The sequence below is a fragment of the Loxodonta africana genome, chromosome 22 (assembly GCF_030014295.1).
Source record: "Loxodonta africana isolate mLoxAfr1 chromosome 22, mLoxAfr1.hap2, whole genome shotgun sequence".
Lineage (NCBI taxonomy): Eukaryota > Metazoa > Chordata > Mammalia > Proboscidea > Elephantidae > Loxodonta > Loxodonta africana.
In genome coordinates, this window is record NC_087363.1 from 39,214,691 (window position 1) to 39,242,129 (window position 27,439).

A 27,439-nucleotide genomic window follows, 5' to 3' on the forward strand; every position below is an offset into this window, starting at 1 on the left:
GACCACACAGAACACCTGTCCTCCGGGCTCTTGCCATGCCTTCTCCTAGCCCCAGGTGCATGTCATACATTCCTGTCTAGAGTTACACTTGCTCTTAGCTCAAGCTAGCCCCAGAGAGCTGAGTCTGTCCATCCATTCATCTGCAGGTTGCTTTTTCAGGCCCCTCAGAGTACCGATTTTATTAATCTGCGCTTGTCCCTCGTGATGTGAAAAGGGCACCATGAATGTTGTTTATTCGTTGTAGGGACATGCCTCCTCCATCCCTTGGGGGACACACCGTGTCTAACCACCTCTTTGCCTCACCTCATACACACTGTGACTCTCGTACCTGATCACTCCAGAAACACTCAGACAGAAACTGCCCACCACGCCCGTGCCCCTACCTGCAGCCAGCTGCTTCCTGAAGCGGGGCAGGAGGAAGGGGGGGTTCACAAGCACCAGCTTCCCAATGCACTCAGCCACCACGCCCCGGGTGCCCTCCTCGGCGCCCTCGCAGCGCTGGAACAGTAGGGCCCAGATGTCCTCTGCGTAGGGCTTCAGGCTGTCGGGCTGGGCAGCCCCCAGGGCCTCCCTGAGAGAGTGCAGCAGCAGGTATTGCCGCCGCGGCTCTGCCTCGATCTGCCCCAGCAAGAAGGGAAGGAAGTCGGGCAGATTGCCGGCGCCCACGCGGCCCAGCGCGTAGGAGGCAGCTGCCCTCACGTCCTCGCTGGGTGACCCTAAGGCTTCCAGGAGCACTGTCTTCAGCTCCCGCTGGGGGCCCGGCCCAGCCACCTGACCCACTTCAGCCAGGGAGAGGAATGCCAGAACCTTGACCCCAGTGCTTGAGTTGGGCGACCTGGCATCGCAGACCAAGCGGTTAGCCGTGCCTGCCGCCTCCTGGGGACAGGCAGCCGCCAGGGCTGCCACACACCGGGCCAGTGAGTGGAACACTTGCTTGTGCAGGCCCGGCCCGCCGTCCTCATCCTGGTTGTACACGGGTGCGGTCAGCAAGTCAATGAGCTTGGTGTAGTCCACACATGGGGGCCGGGTCCCCACCAGCGCCTGTAAGAAGCCCTCGGCAGCGGCCAGCACGCTTGCAGGGAGCAGGGGCGAGTGGAGCAACTGCAGTAGCTCTGAGAGCACAGGGCCGCTGACCTCAGCCAGAGAGGCTGGCTGGGCCTGGGTCACTGTGGCAAGGAAGTCCACTGCCAGCTGGGCCACATGCATGTCACTCTCACTGACCAGGGCAGGCAGCTCAGCCAGCACAGCCCGGATGGCGGGTGGTGGGAGGCTGAGACCCTGGCTCTGAGCCAGGGCGTCCAGGGCTGCCAAGGTAGCCAACCGCAGTGCCCGCTGGTTCTTGCGAAGGAATGAGGCCAAGATGGGCAGTGCCTCAGCCAAGATGGGCTGCAGGTCCAGCTGCAGCGGGGACCTGGCCACCAGTGTCAGAGCCTTGACAGCAGGCAGCCGGGTGATCTCATTCCGCAGGCGGTCCAGGAGCAGCAATAATGTGGGCTCCAGGTCATCCCCAAGCCGGTCACCTAGGTGGCCCACAAGGTGGCCCATGCAGGAGATGGCCCGCTCCTTCACCTCCTGGTCTAGGTCAGTGGCGCGGAGCCGTGCAAGGGTGGCCGATGACATCTCTCCAACGTATGGCTCAGGGTCCAGCATCCGAGGCCGGTCCAGTGGCCACAGGACCCGCACAAGCTCCTGCAGAACCAGCAGCGCCTCAGCTGCAATCTTATAGAAAGGGTCGGCCACACAGGCCAGCACAGGCGGCAGCACGGTGGGCAAGTGCGGGTGGAAGGCCTCAGCTGGCTCTGTGCCCAGCAGGCCCTGTAGGAAGGCCAGGGCATCCATACGGATGGTGGAGGAGTTGGAACGGTCTGCCAGCGAGAAGACGACACCTGCCCGGGTGGGTGCAGAGGTTACAGCCATGGCCCAACCCACCCAACCCTCCCTGTATGTGGGAGTGGAAACCCCACAGGTGCTGGAGTTGACCTGAGGTACCCCTGGAGTTGAACTAAGGTTCCTAAGAAGTCAGGGCTAAGGCTGAGCCAGAGCCAAAGCCAGAGCTGAGGAAAGCAAGGTAGGGGACGCCTCTGAGACTGGGATGTGGGCCTGCACCCTAGGTGTGCTCTCACTGCAGGCAGCAGGGTACCACCGGAGGCTGGTAACCAGGGGCTCAGTCTGGGACAGGCTCCTGGGCTCCCTAGAGGAGTGGGGACTCACCTCGGCTGGGGCCCAGGTTCTGGAAGAGGCCCAAGTTCTGGACATCGTACCTGATATCAGCACGGGCATATGCTCCGCCAGGCTTCCTGGGAGGACGCCTGCAAGCTCAGCAAGGAGGCTGAAGCAGCCCTGACGGGCCCGGACACTCCGGTCTTTGAGCTGCCTCTGCAGGGCCTTAACCACAAGTGGTACCTGTAGGAAAGTAGGGCAGTCAGGCACCACCCATGAAACCTCCCCACCTTGCCTAACACTGAGGGTTTGCCCAGGCACATCCCCAGGGAGGACCCCCAGTGTGCAGAAGCTCCCTTCCAAGAACTCATTGCCCACTGTGTCGGGCACTTGATTCCCACGTTTAGACTGCATGAAAACCAAACCCATTGCCATTGAGTTGATTCTGACTCATGGCAACCTCAAGTGTTACACAGTAGAACTGAGCTCCATAAGGTTTTCTTAGCCGTAATCTTTATGCAAACAGACCGCCAGGCCTTTCTTCTGTGGTGCTACTGGGTGGGTTCAAACCGACAACCTTTAATTTAGTAGTTGAGAGCGAACCATTGGGGCCACCCAAGAACTTTAGACTGCATAAGGCAGGCAGTATTCGTAAGTTCACTTTACAGACAGGGAAATGGGTACAGAAAAATTAGGTAGCTTGGTCAAGGTCACACAGGCATCTGGTGCTCATCTCCGGCAGAATGAGGGTGGGAATGGAGGTTGGGCCAGTCCCACCCTGTCTCCTCTCTTGCTGTGTCCTCTGCCCAGAGGAACCCATCAACTCCCAGGGCCTGAGGTCCTGGAGATGCTAACAACTCCCCATCTACACCTGCACCCCCCCCCAAGAGTGTCCTCCGCCTACCTCACATCGACTTGAGCACCCGGCGAGGACCTCAAACTGAAATGTCCAGCACTCTAGATCCCCCTCCTCAGCAGTCTCCACCATCTCGATAACTGTACTTCAGGCTTTCACTGGACACCCAAAGTCATTTGACCCCTCCCTGTCCCTTTGTCCCTCACCCTCCACATCCAACCCATCAGCAAGACTTGATGCTTCCACCCCAAAAGCACTTCTCAAGTCTGACCCCTTCTCTGCATCTCCACTGCTGACACCAAGCCCACAGCAGCATCGCCTGTCACCTGGACTGTTGGGTCTCGCCTGGCCTGCTGCAACAGCCTCATGTTGGGCTCCCAGTGTCTCCTTGCACCCCAGTACAATCCACTCCCCACACAGAGCCAGAGTGAGCTTTTGCAAACGTAATTCCCCTCCGGTGGTTTCTGCCTGCTCTAGAATACAACGGCCTGGAGGCCCTACTTGTTTGTTGTCTTATGCATCCCCTAGACCCAGGAGGACAGGGTCTTGTTCCCGCCACAGGCACAGACAGGGTGCTTAATACACACCTCCCTCAATACACACCCTGAGGAATTGGCAAGGGAGGAGGGAAGATGGCTGGGTGGGTGGCCAGGCGGACAAAGCGGGGAGGGATGGACTGGTGACCAGGTGGGAGGGGGGAACAGGAGACAAGTTCCACCTGTCCTCGCAACATGTGGAGGTTGCTGCCTGTCTGGGTGGGCTCCTCCATTGCCTCCAGCCATCCCTTCGGAGGCCGCGTTTGTCGCAGCAGCACGATGTAAGTTCCAAAGACATCAGCCTTGACGTTCTCCTCACGTTCCCTGAAGCGGTGGATGAGCGCTGGCGCCAAGGTGCGGTGGAAGTCAGGCAGCAGGTCGGGCCGTGAGCCGATCAAGGCTGCCATGCACTTGGCCGCTGCCCGGCGCACCTTCCAGCTCATGTCATCATCATCACTGTACTCGTCCTCACTCTCTGAGGGAGGGAAGAGGAAACTCATGGACCCCCATGCACTCTCGTAGACAGGGACCAAGGCTGTCTCTGAGGCCAGGTCTAGAGTTCACAGGAGGGTGGAGGGGGCAAGAGAAAGGGAGCCAGGCACCATGAGCCGCCATACTACCTGCCATCTAACGAAACACCTGTGTGTTAGGGGTGGTGCCAAGAACCTCAAATCCACAATCTCACCTTTGCCTCATATCGACCTTGCAAGACAAAGATTACCTCCCCATTATAGAGATGAGGAAACTGAAGCTTACAGAAGGAAGTGGCTTGCCCCAAGTTATACCAGAAGGAAAATACTTGGAGTTAAATCAGGGTCTTCCTTCTGCCTCTAAACCTACTATGGACTGAATTATGTCCCCCCAAAAAATATGTTGAAGTCCTATCCCTCAGTACCTATGAATACAACCTTGTTTGGAAATAAAGTCTTTGAAGATGTTATCAGTTAACGTGAAGTCATACTGGAGTAGGGTGGGTCCTAAGCCATTTTGAATGACGTCCTTGTAAAAGAAAAGAGACACAGGGACACACAGAGCGAGAACAGCCATGTGACGATGGGGCAGAGATGTAGTCATGCTGCAGCTGCCAGCCAAGCAACGCCTGAGGCTATCAGAGAGAAAAGGAAGGATCTTCCCCTAGGGCCTATGGAGGGAGCATGGCCCAGCCCACACCCTGCATTCGGACTTCTGGCCTCCAGAACTGTGAGACAGTAAATTGTCACTTTAAGCCACCCACTTTGTAGTACTTTATCTTGGCAGCCCTAGGAGACTAATACAAAACCCTGAACTCTTTTAACTACTCTGGAGGAAAACGGACTTCCAAGTTTTTGGTGAAGACTTAAAGAATCCATTTTGGACATAAGACCCATCCTTTAATTCCAGGACGTGTTGTGTGACATTTCATTGACTGGAATTCCATAAGGGAAAGGTGACAGGGCCTCCCTCAAGCCTCCTGTCTTCCCCCTGGTCCCAGCCTCTCAAGGGTCCAGATTCTGGCCACCCCACAGCACTAATAATCAGGAACTGCTGGGCTTGTGTGGCTTTCTATTCTGCAAGCTCCCCTGACAGACATGGGCTCAAGTCTTCACCACCACCTTAGGAATGTGGGTGCTGTTTAGCCCCATTTTAGGTGCCAAGGATAAGGCTCAGACAGGGTATGAGACTCTCCTGAAGACACACAGCTAGGAAACAACACAGCTGAGATTCAGGCAGAAGAGGCCAACCCACATCACCTGAGGAGGCAAACATGAGGCCCAGTGGTGGGTGGTCCTAAGGACATAGGCCAGTGTGTCGACATCCACGTTGCTCTTAACAGCTAGGCTCTCAGAGGCAAAACTGGGTCTGAACAAGCCACAATGGGCCATATGGGTGGTCTCATGGACATGTCCTGTCTACTGGTCAGCTCAAAAGATGTTTCCTCTGATGGACCATTATTTGCCACCCATGAAGAAATATCCATAGCTCTCTACCCCTGGCAAGAAAACATCCAAGCTCCCTGGCTTGGCATTCAAAGCCCCAACACGCCTGACCAGTCTTATCTCCTACCACTTTGTCTCGCTGTGAGTCGCTCGCCTCTATCAGTGCCCTGCCTCCAGGATCCACGGGCATCTCTCTGCCCTGGAAATCCATCTGAGTGGTGGACAGGGCCGCAGGCACAGAAGGAAGAAAGCCACTGAGTCGGTTCCCCACCCTGATTTCTCCCTCCCCTATCAGTGCCTATCATGCCACCATCAGAGCATCACTCTGCTAGGTGAAGGCACTGTCTGTTGAAAGCCATTAATAAGGTGCAGAGTTTCATTTCTATGTATACCTGTACACCAAAAAAAAGACAAAAAACTGAAAGCAGGGACTCAAACAAATATTTGTACACCAATGTTCACTGCAGCACTGTTCACAACAGGCAAATTGTGGAAACAACCCAAGTGTCCATCAACAGATGAATGGATAAACAAAATGTGTTACAGACATACAATGGAACGCCATTCAGCCATAAAGAGAAATAATGTCCTGAGACATGCTACAACATGGATGAACCTGGAAAGCATTACACTGAGTGACACACATCAGTCACAGAAGGACAAGTATTATATGACCCCACTTATAAGGAATATCTAGAATAGGCAAACATACAGAGACCAAAGTTTATGAGCAGTTATCAAGGGTGGGTGGGAGGGGGAAATGGGGAGCTATTGCTTAAGAGTGATGAAAAAGTTTGGAAACGGATAGTGGGGGTGGTTGCACAGCATAGTGAATGTAGTTAACGCTACTGAATTGTACACATAAAAATGGGTGAAATGGTAAATGTTCCCTTACATATGTTTTACCACACACACAAAAAGAAATGGTAGAGATGGAGGCACAGGGTCGGAGAGTCTGACAGCCATGTCTCCAAGTCCCAGCTATGCTACTTCCTAGTTGTGTCATCTCAGGCAAGCGTACCCTCTAAGCCTCGGTTTCCTTGTCTGAAATATGGAGTAGTAATACTTTTTTTTTTTAGGGATCATTGTGAAGAACGTGAAATAAGGGTTCTCAGAACCAAACCAAAACCCCATTGCTGTCAAGTCGATTCTGGCTCATGGCAGCCCACATGTGTTGCACAGCAGAACTGCTCCCTAGGGTTTTCTTGGCTGTAATCTTTACAGAAGCAGATTGCCAGGCCTTTCTTCTGTGGTGCTCTGGGGGAGGTTCAAATTACCAACCTACAGGTTAGGAGAGTACAAACTGTGCCACTCAGGGAAACTAGAACACCAGTAGTGGTTCAATAAACGACACAGAACATGGACGGTGCAAACAATTAATGGCTGATAACTGAAAGGTTGGAGGTTTGAGTCCACCCAGAGGCACCTCCAACGAAAGCCCTGGTGATCCACTTCCAAGAAATCAGTCACTGGAAACCCTCGGGAGCATAGTTCTACTCTGACGCGCAGGGGCTGCCATGAGCCGGAATCGACTTGATGGCAACTGGTTTGTTTTTTTTAGATTACTACTGTTGGTGCTGTTATCAATGTAGTCAGAGAAGGCAGGGACCTCAGGGGCTCTGGATTTCTGGGGCAGGGCTGGGGCCTGAGGAAGAAATGCGGTCAGGATGTGGGCACCAAACATGGCCCTTATCTTTGGCTGGGGGCACAGCGGGGCTGGGAAACCCCCCGAGAAGGCTGCACCCACCTCCACCCTTTAGCCCCAGTGACAGCTGGCCACCTACCTTGCTCACTGAATTCGCTGTCCTCTGTCTCCATCTCCTCCTCATCCCCATCACTGTCGTAGTTATAGTTGGGGTCGTGTTTCATGTACTGGAGACAGAGGCTGGTGATGTTGGGCACGTGAGGGCCCATCTCCTTGGGGCACCTGTGGACAAATGAGGGAGACTCCACTAGGCCAAGGTGGACAGTTTGGAGACGGGGCCCAGGGGTGAGTCCTGGGGTCTCGCTGCTTTGAGGTCAGTGCCCTGCCTCCACCCCCACCACTTCCCATTAAGCCCCCTGGCCCCACCTCTGGCACTGAGCTGTACCTACTTCCTTAGGAAGGCCTCGAAGGCCTGCAGGCAGGACTCCCGGAGCTCGTCATCATCCATGTTGCAGAACTCCTCCACCAGGGGCACCAGGCGGTCCAGGTGGTTCCCTGCAGGGCCACCAGGATGCTGAGGCCAGGCAGCCAGTCCCGTGCCTCCCAGGGTCCCCTCAACCCGCCCTGCACCTGTAGTCCTGACCACTGCAAACTTCCACCAGAGGCTTCAGAACCAAGCAGATGTGGGTTCTAGCCCTGACTCTGTCACCTATGAGCTACAGGGCCTTGGATAAGTCACCACACTTCTCTGAGCCCCACTGTGCTCATCTTCACAGTGGGGATATCAGGCAGAAAGTTTGTGAAGATTAATGACACCACGTAGGTAGGGCTTAGCCCAGGTTCTGGCATGGAGTAGGCACTCAGTAAGTAGCACCTGTGGTTGAAACTATTACTCACATCTTTGCCTTATTTCCTGCACTAGGTTGTAAGACTCTGGATGGGCTAAGGGGGAGGGAGTTATCACCCTGAGAGACCAGGCAAAAGGGGTCCCTGCCTTGTCCCATGTGTTAGAGGGTCCTGCTTTACCCCTCCTCCACCCCCACCCCACCCTACAATGCAAAAAGTCTGCAGGGCCAAGGGACATGCTGACCTGGAGCACCAACCTCCTCCCCCCAACCCACACTTCTAGACTCCACTGTGGGTACTTGGGACTCCAGAGTTTCCTGCCCAATCGGCCCTGAGCCCTCGTCCTGGTTCTGCACAGGCCTCTTTCCCTGGTCCATTGCTCCCGAGGGTGGCCAAGGCGTGATTGCTGTTTGACAGGGATGTGGACAGCACACAGGTGTCCACATGTATGCTTGCAAGGCTCCCTGCAGTGAGGGAGAGAGCTTGGGTAGAGTGGAACAGACCATGGGCCCACTCTTCCCACACTGCTGTGTTTTAGTCTGGAACTCCAACGTGTCTGAGGATAATTCAAATCTTATAATGTGAGTCCGTTTATACAAAACCTTAGAAAATGAAAACTAATCTATAGTGACAGGCAGTGGTTGCTGGGGGTGGGGAAGGAGGGAGGGACTGCAAACGGGCACAAGAAAGTTTTGGGGGTGATGGAAATTTCTGCATCTTGGTTGTGGTGGTAGTTTCAAGAGTGTATGCAAAGATAAATACACACTGAACTGCACACTTTAAATAGTGCAGTTTGTTGTTAGGTGCCATTGAGTAGGTGTCATAGCGATCCTATGTACAATAGAACGAAACACTGCCTGGTCCTGCACCATTCTCACAATCATCGCTATGTCTCAGCCCATTGTTGCAGCCACTGTGTCAATCCACCTCATTGAGGGTCTTCCTCTTTCGCTGACCCTCTACTTTACCAAATATGATGTCCTTCTCCAGGGACTGGTTCCTCCTGACAACATGTTCAAAGTACATGCAGTTTATTGTTCGTAAATTACTACCCAATAAAGTTGCTTTTAAAAATTTGAACCTGGCTTATAGATTATTAAGATATATTTTCTAAGTATGAGGCTAGAACGTATTTAACAACTTGGTGGCATGATTTATTACTACTTATAATTACTCACGAGCCTGTGGGTAGACAAATGGGCCCAGGAGTAACTAATCCAAACCCCTCCCCCCATGGTCCTGCACTCAGCAGTTTGTACAATGCGCCCAAGCCCCGGCCCCACCAGTCCTTTGATGCTTTCCACCCTCCCTCTTCCAGGCCCCTAACAGCCCCACACGCCACCCCTCAGCCACGCCCCCTTACGTTAGGGCGGCCCGCCCCGCCCCTCGGCAAGGCCCCACCCCTACCGAGACCCCCGCCCCCTTACCTAGGCGGTGGCCGGCCTGGCGGCCTACGCTGCCCAGACACTGGATCAGGGTGCGGACAGCGGCGGGGCTGGCGGGCGCGTGCGGGCCGGGCAGCCGGTCCAGCAGGTGATCCGCGAGCTCGACGAAGAGGTCGGTGCTGCAGGCGGCCGCCAGGTGGCCGAGCGCCCCGACGGCCCGCTTGCGCACGGCCAGGCGCGGGCTGCTCAGCTGCGGCAGCAGGCAGTGCAGGAGGCTGGCATGGAAGGCGCCCAGTGGAGCGCCCAGCCTGTGGGAGCCGCGGGGCAGGGAGTGTCAGGCCGGCAACCCGCACCGGCTGCCCCTCATCCTCTCCTGGCCTTCTCCCCAGAATTATGACAACGGATGGCTTTTGGAAAACTGAAAGGTGCCCTGCAACCCTGAGGAACAGTTATCACTATTACTGCATGAGAGGAAACTCTGGTGGCATAGAGGTTAAGTGCTACCGCGAGTAACCAGAAGGTCGGCAGCTCGAATCCACCAGGTGCTCCTTGGAAACTCTATGGGGCAGCTCTACTCTGTCCTATAGGGTCGCTATGAGTCAGAATCAATATGACAGCAACGGGTTTACTGCATGAGAGAAAACCAGAAAGAGAGGGAAAGGGTCCTCCTTCAGGCCATCCAGCCAGGAAATGCAAGGTCAAGACTTGAACACAGGTGTCCAGGCTCCCAGCCTGGGGAGAAGGCCTCATGGTGATGGTGGGTGGAGTAGGGGTCTCCTCTAGGGGGTCTGGGTCTTGCCTCAGAGCCCTCTCCCCAGTCCATCCTCTTCTGATGCCGTAAACAAAAAAAACCAAACCCGTTGCTATCAAGTCGATTCTGACTCACAGGAACCCTATAGGACAGAGTAGAACCGCCCCATCGAGTTTCCAAGGAGTGCCTGGTAGATTCCAACTGCAGACCTGTTGGTCGGCAGCCACAGCACTTAACCACTATGCCACCAGGGTTTCCCTTCTGATGCCAGGGTGCTGTAAACCTACCTGTACCTAGTCACTCCTTTGCTTAACCCCTTCCATGGCTCCCCAGTCCCCCTGGATAAGCTGAGCTCTGGGTTCAAGGTGACGCCAGGGAATGGCTACTACACAGATATAACGTAGCCCACTGCCGCCTTGGCAACTTCCGTCCTCATCTTCCAAACTAGGCCATGCATCTTCTGCCCCATCAATGTCCTGAGACCTTTCCACACTCCACACAACCTCACTGACCTCACCCCCCATAGCTCTGTGTTCAGCCCAGACCTTGCTCCTGATCTCATTTATTCATTCATTAACCTACTCTATGACAGGCCTGTGCTGGAAGCTAGGGTTAGCAACAATGATCGAGGCCCCAGGCTCTACCCTCAGGAGTTTACCGTTGAGGGATGCCTTCCAGGCACCTCAAAGTCAGCGTGCCCCTACTGAATCCATCGCCCTTCCTGCCCACACACTACTTCTGCAGTGCACCCCACCCCAGCCCGTGGTGGCGACTCAGCTGCAGCAGCAGACAGTGCAGGAGGCTGGCACGGAAGGTGCCTAGCTCCTAAATATGACCTGACTTCACCTGCCATCAGAAGCCTCCTAACCAGTCTCCCTGCTCGTCCAACTCCCTCCCACCTACTCTCCAGATTGCGGATGGAAAGATCAGTCCTAACACATAAATGTGTGCACAGTACTCCTCAGCCTTTGCTGAAAACCCTCCACTGGATCCTCACACCTTCAGGATAATCTTTGGCACCCTCTCCCCTCAATGGCTCCTGCCCAGCCCTCCAGCCTCATCTCTCCACAGCACCCCCTCACTTTATACCCCAGCCCCACGACTATTTTGCAGGACCCCCAGGACCTCCCACACTCCCAGGACCTCTCAGCTCTCTGCTGAGGCAGTTTCTCTCCAGCATTCCCCTTACGCCCAGCAAACCTGGCTAAATGCCTCCATTCTTGAAGGTTCAGGTCTAGCAGGACCCTCTCTAGGAAGGTTCCCTGTTCCCCAGCTGGTTTAGGGGCCCCTTCTCTGAGCCCCTGCAAGCGGTGCTCCTATCCTTATTGTTATACTTACTACAGTTTTATCATTTTCTCTTTTTTGACCGTGAGCTCCTTCATATACTCATCTCCAACTCTCCATGCTGAGCACTAGTTCACACCTGATTGATACCTGGTCACAGAATAGGTGCTCAAGTCCCGGGAAGGTTGGATGAATGAATGAATGAGTGAATGAGTGAATGAATACTTTAAAAATGTACAGTGTACTTGTGGATTGCTTTATCTGGTGTAATGCTATTGTATTTGCTTCCTAAATGGTCCGTAAGCTTTCTAGAACATGGGGGATTCATTCTGGTTTTGTTTTTGTTTTTGGTGGTTATGGTAATTATGTTGACAACCTATATAAACCACTTAGGCAAGGGATCTGCCCAGTTCTGGTGCTAAATTGAGGTTTTTGATTAAAAATTTCTTACTAAGTCTTCAAGATTAAAAGTCATTTCAACGTTAAAAAAAAAAAAAAGTAGCGTAATTTAAAACAAAACAAAACCCAAACCCGTTGCCGTGGAGTCAACTCTGACTCACAGCGACCCCATGTGTTACAGAGCAGAACTGCCCCATAGGGTTTTCTTCACTAAAATCTTTAGGGAAGCACGTTGCCAGGCCTTTCTTTTGTGGCGCCACTGTGTGGGTTCAAACTGCCAACCTTTAGGTTAATAGGCAGGTGCAAACTATTTGTGCCACCCAGGGACCTTAATTTAAAACAGAAGCCCAGATATATCAACCCAAAAGAAGAAAAAAAGAGAAAGAAGCGGGTGGGAGAAAGGATGAACAAACATGGGTTTTAGCTACGGAGAGACCTGAGCTCAAATCCTAGGTTCTGCCATTTACTGTGGTCTTAGGCAGCCACTCACCTCTGAGAGCCTATAAACTTGTGACAACTGAGTTTTTTTCCAAGGGCCGCTGGGCTGACTAGCAGCCTCCAGCCCAAGGCCTAGAGCACAGTGCAGGAGGTGCTGGCTCCAGGGATCTTGAGTCCCTCCCGCTCCCCTTACCTTCCTCTGCCATCCTCACAGGCTATAGTGGCCTCCATACCTGCTCAGCATGTCAGAGAGGATGTCCAGGGCTTCCAGCTGCACAGCCACATCCTCCTGCTGGGTGATGGCACTGGTGAGCTGGCCTGTGATCTTGCGGCACACATTGCTGGCCAAGCCGGAGCCTATGCAGGGCACAAGGCAGGCATGGTGAGGCCCAGGGCTGGCGGAAGAGGTGGCCTCCACCTCTGGTCTGCCTTTGCTCTGATTCTGTTCTTGAGCCCATGTCCCCAAGAATCTTGTTGATCTAGGTAAGCCAAGGCTTGAATGGTCCAAGGTTTGACCTGGATTCAGGCCAAATTAAAGGAGATGGCTAAAGGAGCTGAGAACTGAGAACAGACCTGTTGGGCTTATCCACCTCACCCTGACTCCCACTTCCATACGACCCCCACAGAAAAGTTAAACACTTGCTTTCCCAGCCTCCTTGCTGCTAAAAAGTGGTCAGGTGACCCAGTTCTGGCCAATAAGATATAAGCAGAAGTTTTTTCGGGGCTTCTGGGAAAACTTGTGCTTTTCTTAGAGAAAAACAGGACCAGAGAACTCAACCCTGTCACAACTGAGTACTAAATGAATTGTTACAAAAATTGAGCAGCTGATCCCTCTAGACTTATCACGTGAGAAGAAAACCTTACTTCTTTAAGCTGCCGTTCATTAGATTTTTCTGTTACTTGCAGCTAAAAGCATTCCTAACTGACACAGAGCCATGGGCTTAGAGATCTGGATTTGAATTTCATCTCTGCAGCTTATTACCTGAGTGACCTTAGGTTAAGCCCTTTTACTCTTAGAACCTCAGTTTCCTCATCTGTTGGCTAAGATGAATAATAATGGTACCTAGTCCCTGGGACCTAGGTGCTGGAGGGTTGGGTACCTGTGGCTGCAGGCGGGAGCTCTGAGAGGACCGTCTTGAGGCCGATGCCAGCAATATCTCGGAGCTGCTCCTTGTCTGATCGCATGTTGGCACAGAGGGCGTCCACAATGGTCTCCACCTGGTACTCCTTCACTTTGCCCACAAGAGGACCCAGGCTGAGTGGAGGGGGAGGGAAGCCCCAGGCTCAGCCTGAGTCAGGCTGCTCCCTCATGCCTGTAGGGCCACATAGGCTAAGGAATCAACAGGGGACCCGCTGCTTTGCCAGAAAGAGAGGCACCCTCTGTTTATGCCAGCATTATCCCTGGCACCTCCCAAACCTGCACCTCAGTATGTGGCCAAACCATAAAACCCAGTAACCTCAGCTGGAAACCAAGGGATGTCCAAGAGCAGTGGTTCTGAAACTTGGGTGTGCATCAGAATTATCTAGAGGGCTTGTTAAAACAGACTGTGGGGCCCCACTCCCAGAGTTTCAGATTCGGGAGGGCTGGGTAGGGCCCAAGAATCTGCATTTTTACCAAGTTCCCAGGTGATGGTGATGCTGATGCTGGTCCGGGGATGGCACTTTGAGAATGCCTGCCCTGAGTGTGGTCACGGGATTGGCATCATCATCATCACCTGGGAGCTGGTTAGAAATGCAGACTCTCAGGTTCTACCCCAGACCTACTGAGCCAGAATCTGCAGAATTTCAACAAGGTCACCCAAGCCAGTGCTGTGGAGTCGATTCCGACTCATAGCGACCCTATAGGACAGAGTAGAACTGCCACAAGGTCACCAGGTGATCTTAATACACACTTAGTTTGAAAGGGGCTGCACTAGACTCACTGGTTCTCAGTCTTAGCTGTGCATTGCCATCTCCTGGGCCTTCATTCTCATCTTCCCCGTCTTCTCCTGAATCTGAACACCTAAGGACTAGGTGCGGAATACTCAGTTTTAACAGGGGCCCCAGGTGATTCCAATGCACACCAAAGTTTGCAAGCATTGGCTCTCTCCAATTCTTCATCAACTCCTCCATCTAAGTAATCACCGGGTCCTCTCATTCTACCTGCTATATCATTGGTTTCCAACAGCAATGATGCCTCCAGAGTCATTTTGGAAATGTGTGGGGGCCTTTTTTTGGTCATCACAACTACTGAGTTGGTAATTCTCGCCTTTTTTTGAGGAGGGGGAGTGGCCAGGGAAGTTAGAAAGACAAGATTGCAAAACAAAGCATTGCTCCATGTCCTGCAAGGCCTTCTAATATCCCCCTGGGCATTCATATAAAAACAAATAAAAACAGAAAACCTTTCTATAATTAACGAGTCTAAAATCTAATTTCATTTTACATATAAACACAGTACTTATGCTCTGTTTTAATGTACACCAAATTTTCTAAGAATGCTAGTATCAGGTAAATGCAGGGAAGGCTGTACTTTGTCTTCTGGGCAATTTTACCAGTTGTTCACCACTTCAGAACATCTCAACACTAAGAGCAATGCCGCTTCTGAGGCCCCAGTGCACCACATCTGTGGCCATCTCTACTGAGTGCCGTGGTCTCCACAACAATTCTACGCCTAGGGGCAGGCTTCTGACAACCTCACTGTCACTCCTACGTCAACATGCCCACACGTTTACGTATTGAAACACATGCTATTTTATTATAAATTACTTCTATTTCTCTTTTACGTTGCAGTTTAGGGTATTATGTACACCTTTTTGAAATTAAATGTATAGATAGGTTATCCATAAGTTTTGTTTCATACTAGGAAAAGGAGTATTACAAACTCTCTGTTATAAAAACGGGGTATTGGTTCCACTAGTGGGAACCCACGGCTCCACAGGAGAGAGAGAGATGCTCCCAGACCACAAACCTGACCATGCCCTTTCCTGTACAAAACCTTTCACTGAATTCCCTCTGCTCTTGGGATAGAACTGAGTTTCATTAAAACAGCCCAGAAGAATGCCTGGGCCCAGGTCACAGAGCTGTGCCAACATTCTCACCCTGCTGACCCCTCAGCCCTGCCAGAACCACCGGCCATTCCTCAGTGCCTCACCCACCCCTCCACACATGCCCTGCACATGCACACACACTCTGTCTTGCTTTTTCTGCTCCTGAGGCTACTGGCCAAGGTTTCAGGACCACAGCCTCACAACACCCAGGGCAGAAGGTGCTAGAGCCCCCCACCCCCCCGCCAATGTCCCTTCAGCCGTTACCACTTCGGTGCATGCCAGCTTGACTTCTAACCGCCAGCACCTACGTCTCTGCCTGAGCACTTTCTTCGGTTAGAGGGGTCAGGGAATCAATAACCCTCTACCCTACCCCAGAAGCAGCCCTCAACCAATGACTTATGACAGTTGGTGAATTAATGCCCCAGCTCCCTGGCCCCTCGGGTGGGAAAATTCCAAGGTGCATGCTCTACACTGACTCCCAGAGGTCCCCAGCAGGGTTAAGCTCCAGTTGCCCACAGTGGTAGCTTGTTTGATGACACACTCTTCGTAGGCTCCTTCCCTTCCCTGACACATTTCCCTGCTTCCCGACCAGTGTTTTCTGGGCTCACATCCCATATAAACCTATAGTTGAATTCTTGTCTTGGAGTCTGCTTTTGGGGAAACCCAGGCTAAGGCACTGTCCAGCTTCCCTGGGGCCCCAAGAGCTGCTCAGCAATTCTTTTCTCAGAGGCTGCACCCCAAAGGAGCAGGGACCCCTGGGGCACTCCCATGCCAGACAGGTACCTTCCCCTCCCACCCCTGCCCCAGGCTGACACTCACCACTTGACAGCCAGGTTCTGCACCTCCCCATTCTTGTCCTCCAGGAGCCTCAGCAGCATCTTCACCACCTTGCGCTCACTGTCCTCGTCCAGCTGGATGGAGTCCTTCTGCAGCTCTGACATCAGGTCGCTGGTAGCCATGAACCTGGGCAGGGAAGGCAGAGGATTGCCAAAGAGTTCCTGGGCCCCAGGGATTTGGGAGGGATCTTAGAGTCCTCCAGAAGCAAAACTTGATTCAAGGATTCGAGGGCCAGGCTATCACAAGGAGACCCGTGTGCGTGACACCAACTGCCTACAGCCCCACACTGCCCACAGCTAGAGCACGCCAAACTAGGAGGTAGCACAGCATGCCGGCTAAATGCTCAGGGCTGCACAGTTCTCAGACTAGAATTCAAATCCTGCCTCTGACAATTACACATAGGTGAACTTGGGCAAGGCCCTTCACCTCTGTGAGTCTGAGTTTTACTTGCCTGAAAAACAAGAATAACGCCTGCCTCATGGGGTTGTTTGGCATCCCTGGGTGGTGCAAACAATTAAGCGCTCAGCTACTAGTCGAAAGGCTGGCGGTTTGAACCCACAGACGCAATCTGCTAACAAAGGTCACAGCCTTGAGAGTCCTATGGAGTAGTTCTACTCTGCACGCATGGGGTCTCCATGAATTGGAAGTGACTTGACAGCAACTAACAACAACACGGGGTTGTTTGGAAGATAAAGTATGTGAAACGCTTAGCACATGGTAAGCTCTCAATAAACGGCACTGCCATTATTACAACGGCACATTACATTACTCCCACCTCACGATGACAGCCAGAGGAGGGACGTTGGAAGGTCAAACAGACACCCTGTGACCAGGTCAGGTGTCAGCAAGAAGCCTCTCTACCAGACAGGTGGAGGGGGCTGGGCTTACCCACCCCCATCTCAGAGAGTCAAACCACCCCCACCGTTAGAACAGAGGTTCTCAAACTGTAGCATACACCAGAATCACCCGCAGAATTTGCTGAAGATTACTAGGCCCTGCCTCCAGAGTTTCTGAGTCAAGAGACCCAGGATGGGATGCAAGGATTTGCTTTCTTGCAAGCTCCCGGGTGATGCTGGTCGTGGGCCACACTTTGAGAACCACAGCGCTAGGCCATGCTGATGAGTCATGGCTTTATTTTGTACAGCCTCTTGATCCAGGCTGGCTGGATGGATCCGTGTGGCCTGATGCGAAAAGTCAGGATCCCTGTCCTGGGAGTTTAGAATTTCAGTAGGCATCTGTTATGGTTTGAATTGTGCCCCTCCTGAAATTTGTGCTGAGCCCTGGTGGCACACTGGTTAAGCACTTGGCTGCTAACCAAAGGGCTGGCAATTCTAACCCACCAGTGGCTCCATGGAAGAATGATGTGGCAATCTGCTTCCATAAAGATTATAGCCTTGGAAACCCTGGGGCAGATCTACTCTGTTCTATAAGGTCGTTATCAGTCGGAATTGACTTGATGGCAACAGGTTTTTACAGGTACCTGTACACATGACCTGTTTGGAAACAGGAGATCCCTGGGTGGCACAAAAGTTTGTGTTCAACTAGTAACACACGGGGAAGAGAGAAGCCATGTGGGGGTTCATCTACAAGCAAAGGAACGCCAAGGATCGCTCACTGGTACACACCAGAAACTAGGAGAGGGGCCACAGAAGGAATTCGCAGGGTTCGGACCCTGATTGGGACTTCTAGCCTCCAGAACTGTGAGAAAATTATTTCTGTTCTTTAAAGACACCCACTTGTGCTATTTCTGTTACAGCAGCGCTTATAATTAAGACGGCATCTGAGCAGGAAGGTCATGGCGAGTTAGGGCTATGGGGGCATCACAGGGCTGCATTCCTGCTGAAATTAAGAGCAGGTAAAGCACTCCCATGCATTGCTGGTGGGAATGCAAAATGGTACAGCCATTGTGGAAAAGTCAGGCAGTTTCTCAAAAGACTAGAGGTAAAGCTGCCATAAACCAAACAAGAAAACCATTGTCATCAAGTCAATTCAGACTCAGAGCGACCCTATAAGACAGAGTAGAACCGCCCCATAGGGTTTCCAAGGCTGTAATCTTTATGGAAGGAGACTGCCACATCTTTCTCCTGCGGAGCAGTTGGTGGTTCGAACCGCTAACCTTTTGGTTAGCACCCAAGTGCTTTATCAACTACGCCACCAGAGCTTCTTAGAGCTGCTGTATGACCCAGCCATATGACCCAGGATTCCACTCCTAGGTATATACCCTAGAGATCTAAAAGAATGACATGACAGACATACGCACACCTATGTTCACTGCACTACTATTCACAATAGCAAAAAGATAGAAACAGACAAAGTGCCCATCAGCAGATGAATGGTAAGTAAAATGTGGTACATTACAATGGAATACTACTCAGCTATAAAGAAAATGAGTTCCTGAAACATCTTGGAACATGGGTGAACCTAGAGGACATTATGTTGAGCACAATAAGTCAATCACAAAAAAATAAATATTGTATGTTCTCAGTTTTATGAAATCATATGAGCAAGTGAATACTACAGAAACTAACTGTTAATGGATTGAATCGTGTCCTCCAAAAATGTGTGTCAATTTGGCCAGGCCATGATTCCCAGGATTGTGATTATCTACCATTCTGTGATCTGATATGATTTTCCTATGTGTTGTAAATCTTACCTCCATGATGTTAATGGGGCAGGATCACAGGCAGTTATATTAATGAGGCAGGACTCAATCTACAACATTAAGTTGTATCTTTAGTCAATCTCTTTTGAGATATAAAAAAGAGAAGCGAGTAGAAAGACAGAGGGACCTCATACTACCAAGAAAGTAGAGCCAGGAGCAAAGCGTTCCTTTGGACCTGGGGTTCCTGTGCTGAGAAGCTCTTAGACGAAGGGAAGATTGATGACAAGGACCTTCCTCCAGAGCCAACAGAGAGAAAAAGCCTTCCCCTGGAGCTGGCACCCTGAATTCGGACTTCTAGCCTCCTAGACTGTGAGAGAATAAACTTTGTTTTTAAAAGCCATTCACTTGTGGCATTTCTGTTATAGCAGCGCTAGGTAACTAAGACCCTAATGTTCATTAGTGGTCACCAGGGATGGGGGAGAGAGGAAGATTCACTCTCTAGATAGCAGACACTTGTTATTTATTTATTTTTTTTTTTATTGAGTTTTAAGTGAACGTTTACAAATCAAGTCAGTCTGTCACATATAAGCTTATATACACCTTACTCCATACTCCCACTTACTCTCCCCCTAATGAGTCAGCCCTTCCAGTCTCTCCTTTCGTGACAATTTTGCCAGTTTCTAACCCTCTCTACCCTCCTATCTCCCCTCCAGACAGGAGATAACAACACAGTCTCAAGTGTCCATCTGATACAAGTAGCTCACTCTTCGTCAGCATCTCTCTCCAACCCATTGTCCAGTCCCTTCCACGTCTGATGAGTTGTCTTCGGGAATGGTTTCTGTCCTGGGCCAACAGAAGGTTTGGGGACCATGACCGCTGGGATTCCTCTAGTCTCAGTCAGACCATTAAGTATGGTCTTTTTATGAGAATTTGGAGTCTGCATCCCACTGATCTCCAGCTCCCTCAGGGGTTCTCTGTTGTGCTCCCTGTCAGGGCAGTCATCGGTTGTGGCCAGGCACCATCTAGTTCTTCTGGTCTCAGGATGATGTAAGTCTCTGGTTCATGTGGCCCTGTCTCTTGGGCTCTTAGTTATTGTGTGACCTTGGTGTTCTTCATTCTCGTTTGATCCTGGTGGGTTGAGACCAATTGATGCATCTTAGATGGCCGCTTGTTAGCATTTAAGACCCCAGACGCCACATTTCAAAGTGGGATGCAGAATGTTTTCATAATAGAATTATTTTGCCAATTGACTCAGAAGTCCCCTTAAGCCATAGTCCCCAAACGCCCGCCCTTGCTCCGCTGACCTTTGAAGCATTCAGTTTATCCCGGAAACTTCTTTGCTTTTGGTCCAGTCCAGTTGAGCTGACCTTCCCTGTATTGACTATTGTCCTTCCCTTCACCTAAAGTAGTTCTTATCTGCTAACTAATCAGTAAATAACCCTCTCCCACCCTCCCCCCCCGCCGTAACCACAAAAGTATGTGTTCTTCTCAGTTTATACTATTTCTCAAGATCTTATAATAGTAGTCTTATACAATATTTGTCCTTTTGCCTCTGACTAATTTTGCTCAGCATAATGCCTTCCAGGTTCTTCCACGTTATGAAATGTTTCACAGATTCGTCACTGTTCCTTTATCGATGTGTACTATTCCATTGTGTGAATATACCACAATTTATTTAACCATTCATCTGTTGATGGACACCTGACACTTGTTATTTTTGATGAGAGGAAAGGTAACACCGATTAAATTTTTTTTTTATATACACAGCCTGATGAAGGTAAATGATGTCACTAAAATGTAACGAGAAGCTGTTGGCAATTGCTACGGCATATACAATTTTGAAACAACAGCAATAACGACCAAAAAATATATGTGCGGGTACATACGTAGGCATATATGTGTGTATGCATATGTATATGCATATATGTGACTGTATGCACATAAATTCATATATATAATAAACAGGGGCACAGTTACGAATACGTCTTAGACATAACCAAATACCTTGAGGAACTGGTTTTCTGGGTTTGAAGGATTAGGACTGTAGACATCTCCGTCAAGTGTTACAATATAGTTCATAAAGTTATGTTCTATATCCTAGTTTGGTGAGTAGTGTCTACGGTCTTAAAAGCTTGTGAGTGGCCATCTAAGATATTGGTCTCTACTCATCCGGAACAAAAGAGAAAGAAGGAAACCAAAGACTCAAGGAAGAAACTAGTCTACAGGATAGTCTACGTGAACCACAGCCTCATCTACCCTGAGACCAGAAGAACTAGATGGTGCCTAGCTAACACTAATGACTGTTCCAATGAGGGCCCCAACAGAGGGACCTGGATAGAATGGGAGAAAAATGTGAAACAAAACCTAAAATTCCTTAAAAAAAAAAAAAAAACCAAACTACTGGACTGGTTGAGACTGGAGGACTCCCTCAGACTACTGCTCTGAGATGCTCTTCAGACCTTGGAGAAAAACTAACCCCTGGGGTCACTTTGTAGCTAAGTAACAGATTGACTCACAAAATAATGTCACCTGTAAGAACTGCACTCCTTTGAAAAATCACCTACAGGATACCAGTCAACAGCTACTTTAAAACAAAGATGAGAGGAAACTAGATTAATGGAAACGGAACAACCAGGACAGAGATAATGAGAATGTTCACCCGTTGTGAAAAATGTAATCAATGTCACTGAACAACTTGTGTAGAAATTATTGAATGGTAACCTAAACTGGTATGTAAACCTTCACCAAAAACACAATAAAATATTATTTAATAACGAGAGAGTAGAGCAGAGGTCTTAAACTAGCAGCCCCCAGCTGTGTACAGTTTGTGAACATGTTTTTCAAAAATCTGAATGACTTCTCAACATTTGAAAATTGAAGAGCTGACTTGAAAATACTGATTCCCAGATTCCTCTGAAAACACTCTTAGGAAACAACTGGGTCTACATTCCCAGGGATGAGAATTGGCTCAAGCTAAATCGTGGCTGCCTCTTTAGGTGGGACACACCGCTCCTCCCCCGCCATGAGGCCCACTTCATTTGTTTACTGGCTCTTGCCAGGGACCTGAGAACAAAGACGTAAGCAGGGCAGAGCAGGAGCAGACAGAAGCCCCAAGAAAGCCTCCAGCAAATGCTGAGCCTGTGAGGCCACCCCATTCCTCACACCAGCCTTGCTTTTTGGCTTGAGTGAGTCAATCAAGGGCCCTGTCCCCAAGCCTTCTGGGGCCAAATCTGTCTCAGTCTGGGTTCTGGACCCTCCTGTCTGCAAGCTCAGACGAGCAGCTTGATGTCATGGCGACCGCTAGCACTCTGCTCCAAGGAGGACACTAGTCCATGTTGTAGCTGCTTATTTTTAACAGCTGGGATGAGCCTCAGGCTGCTGAGAGGAGGCTGGCTGAAGGTGGGGAGGGGGCTGGCAGGGCTAACTGCCCACCTCTGGGCCTGGGCATTGCAGGATAAGCAGCCAGGGTAAGACTAAGGATGGTTTTGGGTTTCAGTTAGGCCTAGGCCTGGGGTGGGCAAGTGCACCCCTAGGCCTGCCCAGCTAAAGGAGACGTTCTGAGAAGGCAGGCAGGGTGCCCATGAGGGCCCAGCTCAGGCCTGGCAACCCCAGGGATATACCCCTCTGCCCAAGATGGGCCTCCCACCCAGAACGTCCTGCCCCCCTTTTTCTTCTCTACCTGTAGGACTTCTGTGTATCCATCAAAGGCCCAGCTCAAATGTCACAGCCTCCAAGATGACTCCCCTGGCCCATGCTACCCTAACCCTATCCATACAATTGGTCCCGGTAGACAGGGTTCTTCCAGAGTACTCTGCACCCCCTGACTATAGTACTTTTCATACTGCACCACAGTCTTCATGGTCACCAGATCCTCTCCCCCTTTAGACTATGAACTCACGGAAGGCACAGGCTGTCAGGTTCAACTCTGGGACTCCAGATCCTGCAATGAACAAATCTGCAGAGTGGCTGAGGGCAGGGTGAGGGCTGGAGAGGAGGGAAGCAGAGGGCTCAGATCCAACAGCTGCATGGGAACCTGAACTCAGAAACCAACTCCTGTGAAACATGCCTGAGCAGTTCAGACACACACCCAAGTTTCTGCAGACACCCAGCTCTCAGAGAAAGAAAGCCATATTACTAATGGAGGTGGGCATGCAGGAAGGTGTACAATTTGGTGGGTAAGGGCTTGAGTACCACAGTTCGGCTTAAATAAATATACTGGTCTCACCACTTACCAGCTGGGTTACTTCTTCTCTCTGGGCCTCAGTTTTTCCATCTATAAAACGGGAATTTTCTTTGCCCCCACCTCTTAGCATCCTTGGGTTTTTTTGTCTGTTTTTTACAGCCATTGTTAAGACTTTATTGAGTAAAAACCTGTATCCACCAAGTCGATTCTGACTCACAGCAACCCTATAGGACAGAGTAGAACTGCCCCATAGGGTTTCCAAGGAGCGCCCAGCGGATTCAAACTGCCAACCTCTTGGTTAGCAGCCATAGCTCTTAACCACTACACAGCCTATTGAGTAGTAAGAACCAAAATATACATCTTGTGCCCTTCCAGACTTCAATTACCCCAGTGGTCTCAACTGGGCTCAATTTTGCCTAAGGGATATTCGTTTTTTTTTTTTTTTTTTAATTTCATTTATTTATTGTTGGTGAGAATATACACAGCTGACCAAAAAACCCAAATCCATTGCCGACGAGTCGATTCCGACTCATAGCGACCCTATGCAGCAAACATACACAAATTCAACTGTTGCTACGAATACAATTCAGGGACATGAGTTACATTCTTCGAGTTGTGCAACCATTCTCATCCTCCTTTTCTGAGTTGTTCCTCCCCCATTAACATAAACTCACTGCCCCCTAAGGTTCCTATCTAATCTTTCCACTTGCTATTGTCATTTTGATCCCATACAGATAGTTCTTAAAAGCACATAATGCTCAAGGTAGATTTTCTTTTACTAGTTAAGCTAAACTATTATTTGGTTTTAAGAAGACTTCAGGGGATATTTTTGGTTTAAAATTTAAAGATTATCTCAGGCAATAGTTTTAGGGATTCATCCAGCCTCCGTGGCTCCAGAAAGTCTGGATTCCATGGGAATTTGAGATTCTGTTCTGCATTTTCCCCCTTTTGATCAGGATTATTCTATAGACTCTTTGATCAAAATGTTCAGTAACGGTAGCCAGGCACCATCCAGTTCTTCTAGTCTCAAGGCAAAGGAGGCCGATGCTCATAGAGGCAATCTGCCACACATTCCACATCCTCCTCCTATTCTTGACTGTCCTTCCTCTGTTGCTCCAGGAGACATTTTTTTTTTAATTGTGGTAAACATATATGCAACAAAACATCCCCATTCCAATAATCTTTACATATATAGTTCAAGGAATTATATTCATATTGTTCAACCATCACCCTTATCTGTTCCCAAATTATACCATCACCCTTAACGAAAGCTCAGTGTTCCCAAACACTGACTCTTCCTTTCCCCCTCCCTCCTGTCCACCCTGGCAACCACTAATAAACTTGGGTCTCCATCCACTTGCCTGTTGTAGTTATTTCATATAAGTAGGCTCACTGCTGGAGGGGGGAGGGTGGGGAGGGACAACCAGCTCTTAGCCCAAGACAGATGAGGAAACTAGGCTCAGAGGGGTTGTAGGAACTGCCCAAGGTCACATAGCAATCTAGGAGGAGAATGAGCCCACCAGGTCCCCTGGCTTCTCAACCAACACTTATTTTTTTCAAGAAATGACCTGGGAATTCTGGTATGACCCCTGAAGTGAATTGTTTTGGCTGCTCATGTCTAAGTGGGAATGGCACAGCCTCCTGCACATAGAAAGGGGACAGAAGTGCAGGGATCAAAGGCCTCCTAGGCCTGGGACCCCCACCTGTGGCCACTGCCCACCTCCAGGAGCCAGATAAGACCGTGTCAGTTTCATTCCAGGGAAACTCTGGAGGCGACTCAGCTGAAACGCTCAGCCACATGGGTGCCTGGACAGCTGGTCAGCACCACCCAGCCCCCTTGTATGTGGACTAAAAATAGACACAACTAGGGTGGTTTTAAGTGTTCTCGGGGCTGCTAGCAGAAAGAGGCAGAAAGGGCTTCTCGGGAGCTAGTCAGCAGGGCCTGGCACCCAAGCTCTTTCCTCTCCTGAAGACTGGACCTGGAGCCCAAGGGGCAGTGGTACAAATCCCGCCTCGGCCACTGGCCAGCTATGTGACCTTAGGCATGGCTATGTGGCCTTAGGCATGTCACTTCACCCTGCAAGCCTCTGGAGAACAGGAAGAACAATCATTACCAAACATTACAGTGGCCAGCACAGCAGGGAGCCTGGGACCCAGCATTCATTCAGAGTTCATTACTGTCCATTCACTCACTGAGCACCTACTGTGTACCCAGGACAGTTTCTAAAGGCATGAAAAGAAAGTGCACAGTACCAGTGGTCCAGGAGCTCAGAGTCTCCCAGGACACTAGAAGGCAGACAATTAGAAGATTTGGCAAGCATACGTGGAGGGCATTTGTGGGAGCTGTGGGGGTGGGGTGGGTGCATAACCCAGTGTAGGTATCAGGAAGACATCCCAAAGAGGCGGCAACTGAGTAAGAGCTAGCCAGGTGAAAGGGGAAAGAACTTCTCAGCAAAGCTCTAGAAGGCGAGAGGGCACGGCAGGTTTCTGTTTGCAGGGAATCCTAAGATCTGCTGAGTGCTTACTGTGTATGACCTGCTACTCTAAGCACTTCACATGTACTAACTCCTGCTGGCATAGTGGCTAAGAGCTACTGCTGCTAAGCAAAATGGTGCCAGTTCGAATTCACCAGCCACTCCTTGAAAACCCTATGGGGCAGTTCTACTCTGTCCTATAGGGTCGTTATGAGCCGGAATCGGCTTGAGAGGAACAGGTAAAAGGTAACTCATTTCAACCTCAAACCAACCCTATGAAGTCAGTACTGTCATATCTCCATTTTATAAAAACAGAAGCTGAGGCTCAGTAGTCAAGTAGCTTGTCCAAGGTCTCAGAGCCAGTAAGAGAAGGAGCCAGGATTTGAACACAGAAATGTGGCTCCAAGGCTATATACTAAAGTGGGGGGAGGGAGGGGGGTTTTGGAGGGGTGTTGAGGAAAGGGTTGCAGGAGGTAGCAGGGGTCAGACCATGAGGGCAGGGCCTCAGTCTCCTCATCTGTCGGAGGGGGGGCTGGAGTCGGAGGTTCTCACTAAAGTCTCCGCCTCTGTGAGACACTGACCTGGATTGGAGCCTATAGCTTTGAGACTGCACCTAAGCCATTCACTCATCTGAGCCTCGGTTCCCATGTCTGTAAAACGGGAATAAAGTAACAAAAGGTTCAGTAAGTGGGTGTATCTATGTTGGCCTCTAAGGTCTCCTTTCAGCTCCCAGCATCCAGAACTGGCCTGTGACTGCAAGTCAATCCCTTCACTTCCCTGGGCCTCAGTTTCTCCTGAGGATAAAGGGGTTGGAGCAGATGTTTCCTCCATTCTTCCCCGCTGTGACAGTGGATTGATGAAATGGGGGGGGGGTCCTAGAGGGAAGGAAAAGATGGGGCACACCTACAGAGGCATAGTGAGTGGGGGCTAAAGGGGAACATTTTGCTCCTGCCCCCCAGTCCAAGGGAGCTCCAGAGCACAAATTTAGAGATCGCTCCTGGGTGCTCTTACCTTCCCTATGCCTCTGCACAACTGTTGGGGAAGGGTCAGTGCTTCCTCACCAGAAAAACCTAGAAGCCCCTCCACCTACCTACCTGTGCCTGCAAAGGCAGACCCTGCCCAGCCCCTGGCTTCAGGCTGTGTCTGGCAAACCTGGGAGGGGATTGGCTGGCCCTGATGAAGTGGAGGGAGGAGGTCTGGGTGATTTTGAGAAGGGGACAGAGCTGAAGGTATCAGTGAAAAAGTCTGGCTGGGTTTGGGGTCCCAGGAAGGGGCAAGGTTTAAATGGGGAGGGGGGAAGAAGAGGCAGGTGCTTGGATCCCCTGGGAGAGGCTGAGGACTTCAGCAAGGGTTGAGGCGGAGGGCCTCGGGGTGTCAAGTGGAGTGAGCTGAAGGTTGGGCATAAATAATGAAAAAGGAGAGGAGGGGACACGGGGACAGGGTTGGGGCTTTGATAAGATAAGAGGCAAGGGCTAAGCTTGCACGGTGGGAGAGGCAGCAGGGACTCGCGTCACGGGAAAGTGGCAGGGCTGCAATAAGGCGAGAAGCCCGCGCGTCTGTGGAGACGAGGAGGCAGAGGACAGGTCTTTGCGGAGGGCCGGGGGTTACTGCCGAGAGCAGAAGCGGGGGGCTGCTGGGTCGTGGGGGATGGGCCGGCGCTGCGCTGGGGAGAAGGCCCCGGGTTTCAATGAGGGGCGGAGAGGCGGGGGCCGGGCCGCGGGGCGCACCTGAAGTCCTTGTCGCTGGATGTCATCTTCTCCAGAAGGCTGGAGATGTGGAAGGCGGCGGTGCTCATGGTGGCTGCGCGCCGCGGGGCCGCCGGCGGGAGGGAATATGGCGGCGCGGGCGCCCCCTCCCCCGCCTGGCCGCGGGCTGCGCTCAGCAGACAGAAATAGCAGCCCCCGCCCCGCCCCGGCGGCGCCGCCTGGAGCCCGGGCAGCCCCGGAGGCTGGAGCCGGCCGGGCACAGCTTCCACTCGGCCCTCTGCCTCTGCCCCTCAGACCGCCCAGCACCGGCTTGCACAGCCCCAGAGACGGGGAGCTCACCACCTATCACCGGTCTACTCCTTTTCCCTGATTCCTGTGAGTCCTGGCGCCGCCCT

At 51.2% G+C, this 27,439-nt stretch overlaps 1 protein-coding gene across 2 annotated transcripts in view; it reads right to left on the minus strand.

Annotated features, from left to right (window-relative positions):
* CAND2 (cullin associated and neddylation dissociated 2 (putative)) overlaps window positions 1–27,133 on the minus strand; it is a 43,256-nt gene extending 16,123 nt beyond the window's left edge. Inside the window, exons 1-10 of one of the 2 annotated variants that reach the window (XM_064274858.1) lie at window positions 27,066–27,133; window positions 16,062–16,205; window positions 13,317–13,471; window positions 12,450–12,573; window positions 9,387–9,652; window positions 7,563–7,668; window positions 7,253–7,395; window positions 3,735–4,027; window positions 2,262–2,403; window positions 384–1,886 (exon numbers count right to left, since the gene is read on the minus strand). In XM_064274858.1, the coding sequence (XP_064130928.1) occupies window positions 384–1,886; window positions 2,262–2,403; window positions 3,735–4,027; window positions 7,253–7,395; window positions 7,563–7,668; window positions 9,387–9,652; window positions 12,450–12,573; window positions 13,317–13,471; window positions 16,062–16,205; window positions 27,066–27,133 (2,944 nt within the window). The remainder of the gene's footprint in view (window positions 1–383; window positions 1,887–2,261; window positions 2,404–3,734; window positions 4,028–7,252; window positions 7,396–7,562; window positions 7,669–9,386; window positions 9,653–12,449; window positions 12,574–13,316; window positions 13,472–16,061; window positions 16,206–27,065) is intronic. The other variant, XM_010589956.3, reaches the window with a different exon arrangement.
* Between the last annotated feature and the right edge of the window lie 306 nt (window positions 27,134–27,439).